General features: G+C 39.4%; 1 protein-coding gene across 6 annotated transcripts in view; it reads left to right on the top strand.

The window, feature by feature from the left end:
• MYO1B (myosin IB) overlaps positions 1 to 12,832 on the top strand; it is a 183,437-nt gene that overhangs the window by 77,113 nt on the left and 93,492 nt on the right. For 5 of the 6 annotated variants that reach the window (XM_033230805.1, XM_033230810.1, XM_033230808.1 and 2 more), the window contains exon 4: positions 10,407 to 10,501. In XM_033230805.1, the coding sequence (XP_033086696.1) occupies positions 10,407 to 10,501 (95 nt within the window). Of the gene's footprint in view, positions 1 to 1,888; positions 1,895 to 10,406; positions 10,502 to 12,832 lie in introns of those variants that run through there. The other variant, XM_033230811.1, reaches the window with a different exon arrangement.

Here is a 12,832-nt window from a genome sequence, read left to right as displayed (position 1 = left end):
AGTGGCAAGCTGGTGATGGTAAAGAAAGGGTGGCTTTGGAAGGTATTGGGTGGCTGGATGAAAGAAGAAAAGCAAAATTTTAATTCAAAAAACTTTTTTCTGGTTCTAGTATTCCTCTCTAGTATTCCTCTCCTGGGAAAGGTTTTGTTGTTGTTTTCAACAGGCAACATGGAGCAAATTACTTGCCCTCACATAACTAAATTATTTTCTAGTTAGATAGTACATGATTTCTCTAAACTGAGCTCCTGAGGGTAGGGACAGTATCCTTTGTATGCCTCTGCCTGACACTCTCCTGACACATAAAATGTTCATTGAATTAATGAGTACTGAATTATCTTAAAATTATTCCCAGAATGCTTCCTTCTTTACAGTATCATGATACGAATTTAGCTATTAACAAGGAAGACTCTTATTATTATTGTTTTTATTATTTTGCCAATTCACTTTTCTTTCTGTACAATAGTATATGCAAGCTCAGACATTTCATGGTACATACACAGTGGTCTGTGTGTATGTATGTGCAAGTATCTATCTATATTCAGGCGTCTCATTAATATTGGTAGATTTAATTGAATTTTGCAGCCAGTCCATGAAATGGCTACAGATTTGATTTTCCTAAACATGAATGGATTGGTGACCTTGATTCTGTAAGGCACACCCACAGATTCAGCCCCTGCATACCTTTTAGTCTTTTGTTGAGTACCTGCTGCATTTCAGACCCAGGGCACTTTACAGACATCCACTGCACAGCCCTGTGCGGCTTCAAGCACAAACCAAAACTTGAAGAAGTTGTTAACCTTTTACTACTGCCCATTTTCTCTCCTTTATGCATTAAAAAAAAATTGGATAGTACGTACTTGGGGTTCCAGTTCAAATGGCGTCTCTACCCATTGCCTTCTGTGATAACCTGAGCCAGATCTCTCTGCACTTCCACAGTATATGGTGCTGTTCACGTCCCCAGCATAGTGCTTTCTAGGGCAGATGAGGCACTGGGGGCTGTCAAAGTTAGAGGAGAGTGTTTTACATTTGACTCTTGTAAACATGAAAACTTCACTGAGCCAAGCAGTCTTAACTCTTTGGGATGTGGATATGACGTACTTTAGATCAGAATGTGTTTCTAAGTTAGACAAAGAAAAAGTGGCATATGAGGTGGTGCTTTTTAAGGCTTTTAAATCAGTAGGGAACATCTGTCTGTAAAAAATCAGCAGAAACCATTCTTTTTAATGAGTGCAACATTAAATTTAGCATTAAGTTCTAAAGGTGATTAGCAAGGTCTATAGAGTAACTTCTCTTGGGATAAGTGTTTCCATGATTTAGTTGCCTGTAACAGTCATAAAAATTGATCATGAAATTAATTGAAATAAGCCATTTTTGCCAAAAAGTTTGGAAACATTTGTGTTGGGAATTTGTTTAAAGTGTACTTACCTTGAACCAGAAAGGCTATTCTTGTAGACCGTAAGTGTGCAATTCTTTTAAAAAGAGTTGGGTATTAAAAGGTGATTGTTAGAATTCTTTTGTTAAAAGAGATAGTAAAAATGCTTTAAGAGCTTACTGAATTTGAATTAAGAGCCCCAATTGCATATTTGTTCTTTTCCGCAAATTGATGTGTTTTGTTAATTTCTGGATTGGGGATATAGCATAATTTCCTCCTGGCTGTCTGCTTCCTCCCAGCCTCTTTCCTTGCATATGCATTGGAGTTCAGATTTTGCAGCTTTCCATGACATGCTTCTTTCAGTAAAAGTCATCTTTTCCTTTTCTGAATATCTTTAGGAGTTTGCAGATATGTTTATTACCTTCTACCCCCTTTTTGTGGGGCAACCTAAATATCTTTCTTGTTGGATTTTAAGCTTCTAGACGACAGATTCTCTTCATCATCATCCTTAGAGCCCTCACAGTGAGTACAGTGCCTCTTAAACCTCATGAGTATCCATGAACTCCTTTGGGAGCCCTGCTCTTCTGGATGACCTCACCCCTGCTTCCACACACTCTTCCATTTTAGTTATTAAGGGATTAAATCAAGGCAGTGGAAGCCATTCATGCTTCATTAATTTGTGAGATAACAGCCTGCAGTAGCAAGGGCAGATAAAGAAGTGGAAATAGCCTTTTTGCTTTTGACCTCTTGCCAAACCCCAACAGGATGCTCCTGTGGGGAACTTTCCCCCCGCTGTGGTGGTTTTGTGCCTAGGGCAGGCATTTCTAGGTACTGTTTTCTTTGAAGCAAGTTTCAGAAGGAAGTCCTCAGCAGCACAGGGGATTGCTACTAAATTCCAAAGAGTGGCTTCCAGGCCCTCAAGACAGATGTTTCCTTCTCTCTGCTTTTATATCTTAAGTTCAGTCCTTTTCCTTCCTGGGATAATTTAGTCTCTCTAAATCCCTTATCTACTTTCTAATGTGTGTCTCCAATACCTGGCTTTTGCAATCCACCTTTGCAAAAGAGTCACTCTTTGGCCCAGTTCACATTCTTACAAGTCCAGTAGAAGGAAAGATGCTTATTTTGTTGAGTAACTCTTAGCAAGCTGACTGGGGCAGACTTGAGGGTCTCCATTATGATTTGATAATGGTCAGGCCTCCAGGCTAGAAAAAATTTTGGGGTGTCCCTAAGCTTCTTTCTTGCGAGGATTACAAATACAAGTTCTAAAATCGACCCCTTGTGTTTTAGATTAATTTTTGTAACTAGGATGTGAACTCCTGAAATAATGAACTTTGCTTATTAGTTCTAATGCTGAAGTAGATGAGTTTCTTGTCTAATTATGCAGGTGTTATGGGAAAGGGGTCCCAATCCAGACCCCGAGAAGAGGGTTCTTGGATCTTGTGCAAGAAAGAATTTGGGGTAAGACCACAGAGTAAAGTGACAAACAAGTTTATTAGAGAATCAGAGAAACAAAAGAATGGCTACTCTATAGACAGAGAAGCCCCAAGGGCTGTTGGTTGGCTTTTTTTTCTTTTGTGGTTATTTCCTGATCATATGCTAAACAAGGGGTGGATTATTAATGAGTTTTCTGGGAAAGGGGTGGGCAAGTCCTGGAATTGAGAGTTCCTCCCCATTTTAGACCATGTTGGGTAAATTCCAGATGTTGCCATAGCATTTGTAGATTGTCATGGTGCTGGTGGGAGTATCTTTTAGCATACTAATGTATTATAATGAGTGTGTAATGAGCAGTGAGGAGGACCAGAGGTCTCTTTTGTTGCCATCTTGGTTTTGGTGAGTTTTGGCCGGCCCTTTTTTTTTTTTTTTGCCACATACTATTTTATCAACAGGTTCTTTATGACTTGTATCTTGTGCTAACCTCTTATCTCATCCTATGACTAAGAATGCCTAAACTCTTGGGAATGCAGCCCAGTAGATCTCAGCTTTATTTTACCCAGTCCCTATTCAAGATGGAATTGCTCTGTTTTGAAGGTGTCTTACACAGGGATTTCTAGTTTTTAAAACATCGTAACACGTGAACCATTTTATAGACACGTAACATTAAGATACTATGATTTTCTTTCTTAGTGGTTACATTTGACTGCCAAGATTAAAGTATATTTTTGAGTGACCCATTAAAAAAATGTGAAATATGTTATATGTTGAGGCTGACCTAGGTAATCTATGAAATTTCACAAAAATATTGTGAGAGCTGTGTTTTGAAAACAAGTGTGATTCTAAAGGAAGAAGAAACTAAAATGCATATTCATCATATCCTATTTTAAAGCCTTACTTTCGAGCTTTATTCGATGCTTTAATGTTGTCATTCTAAAACAAATGTCATCTTAAACTGATTTATCTTGATGATATTATTTTAGTTTTGTAGCCAGTAAAAACAATCCTTTTCCAGTTATGTAGCCAAAGGAAAGCAACATGGCCACCTATGTTTAGGATATAAGAATGTAAGTGAAATTAGAAAATTACATGTTGATTAAACATTCTTAGAAAAAATGACTGTAGTTCATTTTCTAAGATAATTTTCACCTGCATTCTGCCATCTGTCATGCTATGGCATACATCTTTGTTATATTGGAATGGCAACTAGGGACTTCTTTGAGATTAGATGTATAAAAATGAAAGTGCAGTGCCTTTAAAAAAAAATAAGTTGTTGTTGCATGGTATGTCTTTTTCTGTTTTATTTCCTTTCAACCTATCTGTGATTTTATATTTTAAATGTCGTTCCTGTAGGCACATATAGTTGAGTCTTGTTTTTATATTCATTCTTACATTCTCTGCCTTTTAACTGGAGTATTTTGTCCACTGACATTTAATGTAATTATTGGCATGGTTGGATTTAATTTGTCATTCAATTATTTATTTCTGTTTCTTCCCTCTTTTTTTTTTTTTTTTTTTTGCTTGTTTGTTTTTTGTTCCCCTATTCTTGGCTTCTTTTGGATTATTTGAATTTTTTATTCTTATAATTCCATTTACTTTTTAGTTATTTTGGCTATAGTTCTTCATGGGTTGTTCTAGGGATTATAATATACCTTAACTTTTTAGAATCTATATAGAGTTAACATTGTCCTGCTTTATGTGAAATGTAGAAACCTTCCAACCATTTAGGTGTATTTACCATCCATCTCCCCCAAGTCCCATCTGTTATGTTTGTTTTCGCATTGTTTTCTTTTTACTGCATAGTGCACACTTTGCCCATTGTCATTTATTATGAAGAAAGGCTTCTCTACCTTTTCTTGCCCTGAAGCTTGGACTCTTTAGGAATGTTTACCAGTGTTGTGGCTAGCAGGGGTAACTGTAATGTGTACATAAATTAATTTACCATACTTATACTGGCATAGGACAAGACTGCAGCGAAGCTTTCCAGGATAAAGGTACAAATAACTATAAAGACTTATTTTCCCTAAAGTTTGACCTTAAGATGTGATAAGGTGAATGTCTGGAGGAAGGGCATAACACTAACTTGACAAAGACATCAAAATATCAACTTGGGGGTATTTTCCAAGCGGGCAAATGTTTCTGAATTAAGAATATGAGACAATTACAGATGTAAAGATATAAGGAGGGCCAATGTAATACTTCTCCTTAAGAAAACTCAAGGTTTCCATGCAAAACACACCACACATAATTCCCTTTCTCCTTTTCCTTCTCTTCCATGTCCTTGTGGATCACCTCAATCCTGATTGGGCTTAACGTGAAGTTAGAATTGGGGAAGCACATGGAGGTTGAGCATTTTTAAAAAACTTTTCGGGGGTTAGTTTAGAAACACCCAGTTTTAGGACTAAACCAGAGCTAGAAAGGAAAAGAAATAGTTGAGACTTGTATATCTCAATTGTAGGTGGGAATTCTTGAGACTGAGCGTTTTTGAGAGAGTTGAATTCAAAAGGAGAATTTCCTGGTGTTATTTGAAAGTACTCTAATGAAAAGGAATACCATTTTGAGAGCTTTTGAAGAAAATGACTTGAAATAAGAAGGTGGAAACAGTTATCTAAGTTCAGGTAAGTTTCCTGAGACAAATTTAGTTCTGTTAAACACTTTGGCTAATGGAGAGGTGCAATTACCGGTCCTCAGAATGGGTTAGATTAGCTTTGGAGAATGATTTCTCAAGCAACTCTATAGGGAAGAGCTGGAGAGGCTGAAACATGGGGCCGTGTTTGAAAGAGCATAAGCTTTGGATCTATTTGGGTGTCACAGACATCTTTTCTGCTTTGCACTTGAGGTGAAACAAACCTAGGAAGGAAATGGCAGGGTAGAGAACATGGAGTTTTGGGAAAAGAAGCCCTGCCATTGCGTCTGATGGCCATGAAAGCAGAACCACTCTGATGAACACTCTGAACAGAAATAAGATGGGAGAGGAAGATAAATACCAGCTAGACAATTGAGAACTTGCAACCCAGCATTCCACCCTGACAGAAAATAGCAGATGAGCCCCAAACGAAACTTCTAAAACCTAAAAGTGATAGCTGTTGGGAAACATACTTAGCGCTGGGGAAAGTTTGGCTCTCAAAGAACAGCCGTGTAGCTGATCTGGAAATGAAGGGGAGATGGCCTTTAAACATCAGGCTGACCCTATTCTTAGAGCTCAACTAGAGGACAGAAGAAGAGGATAAAACCATGCCCTTAATGTGGTAGGACTAAAACCATGTTTACCCCCTTACGCTATCGTCATTATATTATAATTAACCATTCATTTCTCTGTGTGGTAAATAACAATGCTGACACGGTCACAAAATAATATGAAGCATATGGGTCACAACTGTTTTTAACTAAAGACTTCTCTAAAGATTTATTTAGGTTCCTTAATTACAGAGTGGCTTGGAAGACTGGCATGTGGTTTCAGTTTATAGTTATAAATGTTGGAGCTGATGATGGGTACGTGCTCATATTGCCAGTGAGGGAGAGGAACAAGATTGAGAGGGGCATTCGTGTTCTTTGGGAGCCTCCCTTTTGCCTTTACTTTTTTTTTTTTTTTTTTTTTAAGAAAGTGAAGATCTGTGTTTATAAGAATAAGTGTGATGACATTTATACTGTCCTTGAGATGGGTATGCCAGTAGTTATAAGCCAGTTTTTCCAGTGCTTAAGTACTTTATTTGGTAAATTTTCTTGTCACTTTGAACTCAGTGGCTCTCTAGAATCCTGAAAAAATAAATCCCTTTTAGCTTTTGTCTTCTATTAAAATTAAACTCTCTAGGCAGGGCGCGGTGACTCAAGCCTGTAATCCCAGAACTTTGGGAGGCCGAGACGGGCGGATCACGAGGTCAGGAGATTGAGACCATCCTGGCTAACACGGTGAAACCCCATCTCTACTAAAAAAGTACAAAAAACTAGTGGTGGCGGGTACCTGTAGTCCCAGCTACTCATGAGGCTGAGGCAGGAGAATGGCGTAAACCCGGGAGGCGGAGCTTACAGTGAGCTGAGATCCGGCCACTGCACTCCAGCCCAGGCGACAGAACAAGACTCCCGTCTCAAAAAAAAAAAAAAAAAAAAAAAAAAAGAAGTATTCAACTTAGGTTCTTTGACTTAAAATGAGCTCACTACAGGGTCATTTGGTGATCTTCCAAAGCCTCGTGTGTGTGTGTGTGTGTGTATGTATGTGCCATATATGTTACTCATTTTTTAAGTACTTTTGCATTATTTTGGAACCAGTGGTAAATATAATGCAAAGTTGTAGTCCTGGGAGCATGGGAAAAAGGTCTATATTCAACAATACATAAAGAATTCAGTGAATACGTATTATATATTGGAAAACATATTTTTTTTTGCTGTAATGTGTTTTCCTACGTTTCTTGCCAATGATGATAATGAAAGTGGCATCTTGAAATATTGTCTGGACATTGGAGGAGCAGAAGGGGAGGAAGGCTCATCAAAAAATATAAGCAATGCTTTCCTTCCCTGCATGAAGGTCATAGAAGAAATGAATTTCCCAATGTTTATCCTTCTTCATGGAGCTCACTCCAGTAGAGACTTTGCCACTGCTTCGAGAGAATCCACTCATTCATCCATCCCTTCATTTATGACTTGGTATCGGTTACATTTCATGTTTATGTCTCTTACGTCTCTGTGGCATAAACATGGCATAAAGATTAATTAGAACGGCTCTGCCCTAGAGGAGTTTATATTCTGGTAGGGAATAAGAAGGTGTGTACATAACTAATTATAACACAGAAAGATTTCTGACATTTATTCAGAGCTTTAAAACTTTCAAAGTGCTTGTATGCACTTTCATTTGATCTTCTAAAGCATATGGCTACATTCTGCATGTTGGAGATGAAGACACTGAAGTTCAGCCATGGTGATGACTTGCTTGAAGTCAAGTAGGTGTTGAGATACATCTGTAGGACCCAGGGAATTGCATCTGAGATGTTTTCTGCCTCTGTGTTCATTGTTTTCCACTATCCCCATTATGCAATGGTGCACAGACTGGGGAATCAGAGAATATGAGAGAAGGTTAAGGCCGCAAGCTGCTGTGGAGCTTGAGCAAGGCTTTGGTTGTGTAGAGAATGGTTGAAAGGGCTTTGAGAGACAGAAAGAGATGAGTGTACATTGTTCAAAGGAACAAGCTAGAACAACCTGTTATTCAAAAAAGACCCTAGTGTCAAGATCTTTTTATTACTTTTTTTCTGTCTGTCGTTTTTTTATTCATACATCACACAACAAATGTACTTAGAGTATACAGTACTTATTATATGCAAGGCAGCAGACTCACTGATATGAGGGTTATAAAGTAAGACTAGGTAGGGGTGGCTATCCTTGAGATTCTCACAGTAGTTCAGCTGGAAGGTAAGATAGGCTGGCAAATAATTATAAGAGAACATGATGAGAGAGGGAAGAACGTGATTCCCAGTATTTCTGGGTTCAAGTTATGACTCTTCTGAGAATGGGATCACGGGCTTCTCATGTCATCTCTTTAAGACCATGTTTCTTTAAAGAGGCTGGCATTTAATTTTGCAGATCTGTGTTGAAGAGTAAGTCCAACTGTGAATCCTAGGACACTTTACTGGGCTCCTGGCACATCGAAGGTGTTCAGTAAATTGTCATTATTTATGGTTCCGTATGCCTTTGGAAGAAAAGCCAAAGTCCTTGACTGGTATGAACAGCTCTCTGTGATCTAGTTAGCCAAATGCACACTATTCCTGTATCCCAGTCCTTCACCAGTCTCCTGGCTGCAGACTGGTTGCTCTCACATGCACCCTTATCACCCTGTGGTCTGTGCAAAATGCAGAGGTGCTGTATCCCAGTGGTCAGTCTCAGGCATTAACTCTGGCCCTGCTGTGTCACACTGGCAGTGGACCTCAGCAAGTTATGCCTTTGCTTTGTGTTGGTCTTATTGCGAGATTTAAAATGACTAAATGTAAAGAGCTTGGAGGCAGTTCTGGTACGTGGTAAATGTGGATATTATTAATTCTAATTACCGTGTGACTTTGCTACTGGCTGTTTATCATCCTGTGCTGAAGCTTCCTATCAGCTCTTTTGTTTTTCATTTGGAACCTGCCTATCTCTCTTCCCAGCTCATCTCTTATCCTCTCTTCATTATGCTTTGCTTTGCCTTCCAGCTACATGGAACTGCCCATTATCCTTCACCCCACCTGATGTTTTGGCCTTTATTTTTGCCTAAAAGGCATTTGTCTTGCTCATTCATTCTTTAGGACTGAGTTTTCTACCTCTTGAGTTTCTGAGTCCAATTTCCACCCCTTTGAGGTTTCTGTCTTGATCTGCAATGTTTTGCACATACCTTTATCATTGGGCTTAATGTATTGGCTCCATTTTCTCTTTGTCTCTTTCTTTCCTGCTTTGGATGGAGAACTCCTGAAAGAAGGGGTCAAGCATTAATTGTCTACATTCCCAGCTTGTTCTTGACACATAGTGGACTCTCAACAAATACTTGTTAATAAATGAAGTGAGGACTTTACCTATTTTAAATTATCTTATTGTCAGAATCATTTTTTCAATTAGCTAGAAGGGGCAAAATTTACTTTAGTAAATTTTGAAGTGGGGAAGAGCAACAGGAGCACTGCCCTGGCCTTACTTGATAGAGGCCTTTTGTCATCCTAAGGCAGGGTTAGAAGTTTGGGAGGCTTGGGCCGGACAAAAACCCTGGCAAACCCCATTTTGCCTCTGATGGATCTTAGAGTTTCAGTCATTTGTTTGTAAAGGCAGTAGTTCTGTATTTAACTTATTGTAGTTAAACACAGCTATTTGGTATTTGATAGTATTTTTCTAATGTTTGAAAAGATTTTTTCCCCCACTATATTGAAACTTCAGTGTATTGTCCTGAAAAATCCCAATATCATCCCATTTTAGACATGTGGTGTAATGTTTTTCTCCTTGTTTGTCTGAGCTACCTGGATTTTAGTTTAACAACCCATAAATGTAGCTTGCTGGGTTTATAAATAAATAAACAATGTATTTATTTATATAAATAATAAATTATATCATTGGAGTACAATAAAACAGTACTATTTTGGTTAATAGAGAATACATGGAGGAAGGTAACATGGGCCACAAAGGATGGGTTTATTTATTTATGGATTTTAAGAATTAAAGGGAAATAAAAGGTGATAGCTTGTTGTCCGTAAGCATATCACAGTAGCCCTTTAAGGAGCTTGTAGTTCCATCTGATAAACACATAATAATGATCTGAGGCCGGGCGCGGTGGCTCAAGCCTGTAATCCCAGCACTTTGGGAGGCCGAGACAGGCAGATCACGAGGTCAGGAGATCGAGAGACCATCCGGGCTAACACGGTGAAACCCCGTCTCTACTAAAAAATACAAAAAACTAGCTGGGCGAGGTGGCGGGTGCCTGTAGTCCCAGCTACTCGGGAGGCTGAGGCAGGAGAATGGCGTGAACCTGGGAGGCGGAGCTTGCAGTGAGCTGAGATCCGGCCACTGCATTCCAGCCTGGGCGACAGAGCGAGACTCCGTCTCAAAAAAAAAAAAAAAGAGATCTGAATTCTAAGGACTTTTTTCCCATTTTCCCCTGCAGCTTTGCCCTTTCGGATGAAGCATACAGATCCCTACGAGATCAAGATAAGGACCAATGTATTCTCATTACTGGGGAAAGCGGAGCAGGAAAAACAGGTAAGGCTCCTACCAAGCAACTCTGCAGAAGGTAAATGACAGAATGACAACAGCAAACAAAGAATGACAACAGCAAAGAGAATAAGTGGGGCCTCCTTAGTAAGATCTGTCACAAGGCTACTGTGAGGGTACTTTTGCAGGAGGATACTGGTTAGGATCACAGAATGTTCTCTGGACTCCCCAGAAAGTGGGGAGTGCCTATCCAAGGGGATTCCAACCAAATGAAGTCTAATGCTGGATTCTACACCTTTTAAGCCTAGTCTCTGGATGGTGCAAGACCTTTTTACTTTTCTCCCAAGACATTAAACCTATGTGCTCTTGCAGATTCAAACTGCTTCCCCAAGAATGCCAATTTATTTAGGTTTTAAGAGAGTACAAACACACTCTACCTTTGCTAAAAAGTGAGGGAAGGTACCAGGAAAATGCTAACATTTTACTCAAGAGTTTTCCTTTGAAGCCTGAAGAATTGAAATTTTTATATGTATTTTTTAGACCTGGCCAGCTTTGCATAAAACAACCCTCCAAATGGAAGGGTTATGCATTTTTCCCCTTGCGCTTTTAATAAATGCAATTCATATGATTGGTGGTCTTAAGTGAGAAAAGTGACTTTACAGATGGTGCCTAGCTACCTGGAAAAGTTTCAGAAGAGCCACATTCTCAGAATCCAACCTTAGAAAGGTTAAAGCTGCGGCCGGGCGCGGTGGCTCAAGCCTGTAATCCCAGCACTTTGGGAGGCCGAGACGGGTGGATCACGAGGTCAGGAGATCGAGACCATCCTGGCTAACACGGTGAAACCCCGTCTCTACTAAAAATACAAAAAACTAGCCGGGCGAGGTGGCGGGCACCTGTAGTCCCAGCTACTCCGGAGGCTGAGGCAGGAGAATGGCGTAAAACCCGGGAGGCGGAGCTTGCAGTGAGCTGAGATCCGGCCACCGCACTCCAGCCTGGGTGACAGAGCGAGACTCCGTCTCAAAAAAAAAAAAAAAAAAAAAAAAAAAAAAGAAAGGTTAAAGCTGCTGTTGTCAGTGGGTTTTTTGGTTTTTGGTTTTTGATGGAACTGATGAGTCTGTGGAGGAAGAGGATGGTGAGGGAGATGGTATTTTCATAAGGTTTCATCTGTAAAATGCTTTTGTTTTATAGATAAGAATCTGATAATTGGTCAATTCTTTTAGTATTCAAAGGTGAGATTTTAAATGTTTCTATTCTGCATGGCTGTTTAGTTGTCACATTTACACATTTTGAGTTCCCATTGATCAAGAGAAGAAAATCTGCCATAGGTGTTGAGTCGACTGACTGAATCCATTTTATTCACAAGCTCTTAGAAAGATTTGTGCCTTGAAAGGCTCACTATCTGCATCGAAATGGTTTTCCTTCTACACCTACTCTTTCCTCCGCTTTCCTTAGGAGTAACTCCTCCCTGCACCCCATGCAGCTGAAGAAAGAGTGGTTAGATGAGTGTGTCCAGCCCCTTTTCTTGAGCCCTTTGGAGACACTAAGCACCATTGTTTTGCAGGGCTAGGCAGGTTCTAGGCTCTAGGTGGTCAGAAATGAAGGGAAAAGGACTGGCATGTAAGAGCCTTAGGTAACAGAAAACATGGTGTCATATTGTTGAAGGGATTTTTGTTGTAAACCATCTGGTGTAGGCTCCTCCACATGGGACAGCCAAACTCCTTTTGTAGTGATGAAGTCTCACCGCTTTGAATGGCGCCCCCCTGGAATTGTCGTAGAGGTTCAGCTAACAAAAATTCTTCCTTACCTAGAGTTCAATTCTGCCTCTACCCATTGGTCTTCAGTCTGCTATCTTGAACTTTACCATATTAGTCTGCCTTATCCTCTACAGGAAAATCACTGTTATTTGAAATCAACCATTTTATCTTCCTAGGGCTAAAAATCCCTTTTCTTCAAATTTTCTCATTTTCTACACATTGACTTATTCATTCATCCAGAAAAAAATTACTGAGTACTAACTTGGTGAAAGGTACTGTACTAGGGACATAGACACTGTCCTTGCCCTTATCACATTTAGTTTAGTAGGGGAGATAAATAATAGCTCTTTGCATAGACATATATGTATGCACCTATACATACAAATTATATGCAAAACATAAGGGAGTAAAGGAAAATCACATGGTGCTTATGAGAGCACATTACAAGAAGAACTGGATCTTACAAATCTCTCATTGTCTTGGTCCTGTTGTTCTGGAAACATCCTAATTTGTCAATATGCTTCATGTAATTGCATACCAAAAAGTAAACAGAATACTTGAGATTTGGTCCTGGTTGTGGTGGAACTCTTATCCTTCTTTTTCTTTTTGAGACAGAGTCTCGCTC

This window comes from Trachypithecus francoisi, unplaced genomic scaffold, assembly GCF_009764315.1.
Source record: "Trachypithecus francoisi isolate TF-2019V2 unplaced genomic scaffold, Tfra_2.0 Lachesis_group13, whole genome shotgun sequence".
NCBI classification, from domain to species: domain Eukaryota; kingdom Metazoa; phylum Chordata; class Mammalia; order Primates; family Cercopithecidae; genus Trachypithecus; species Trachypithecus francoisi.
Note: the sequence above shows the minus strand (reverse complement) of the source record. Positions and strands in the feature narration are given on the sequence as shown.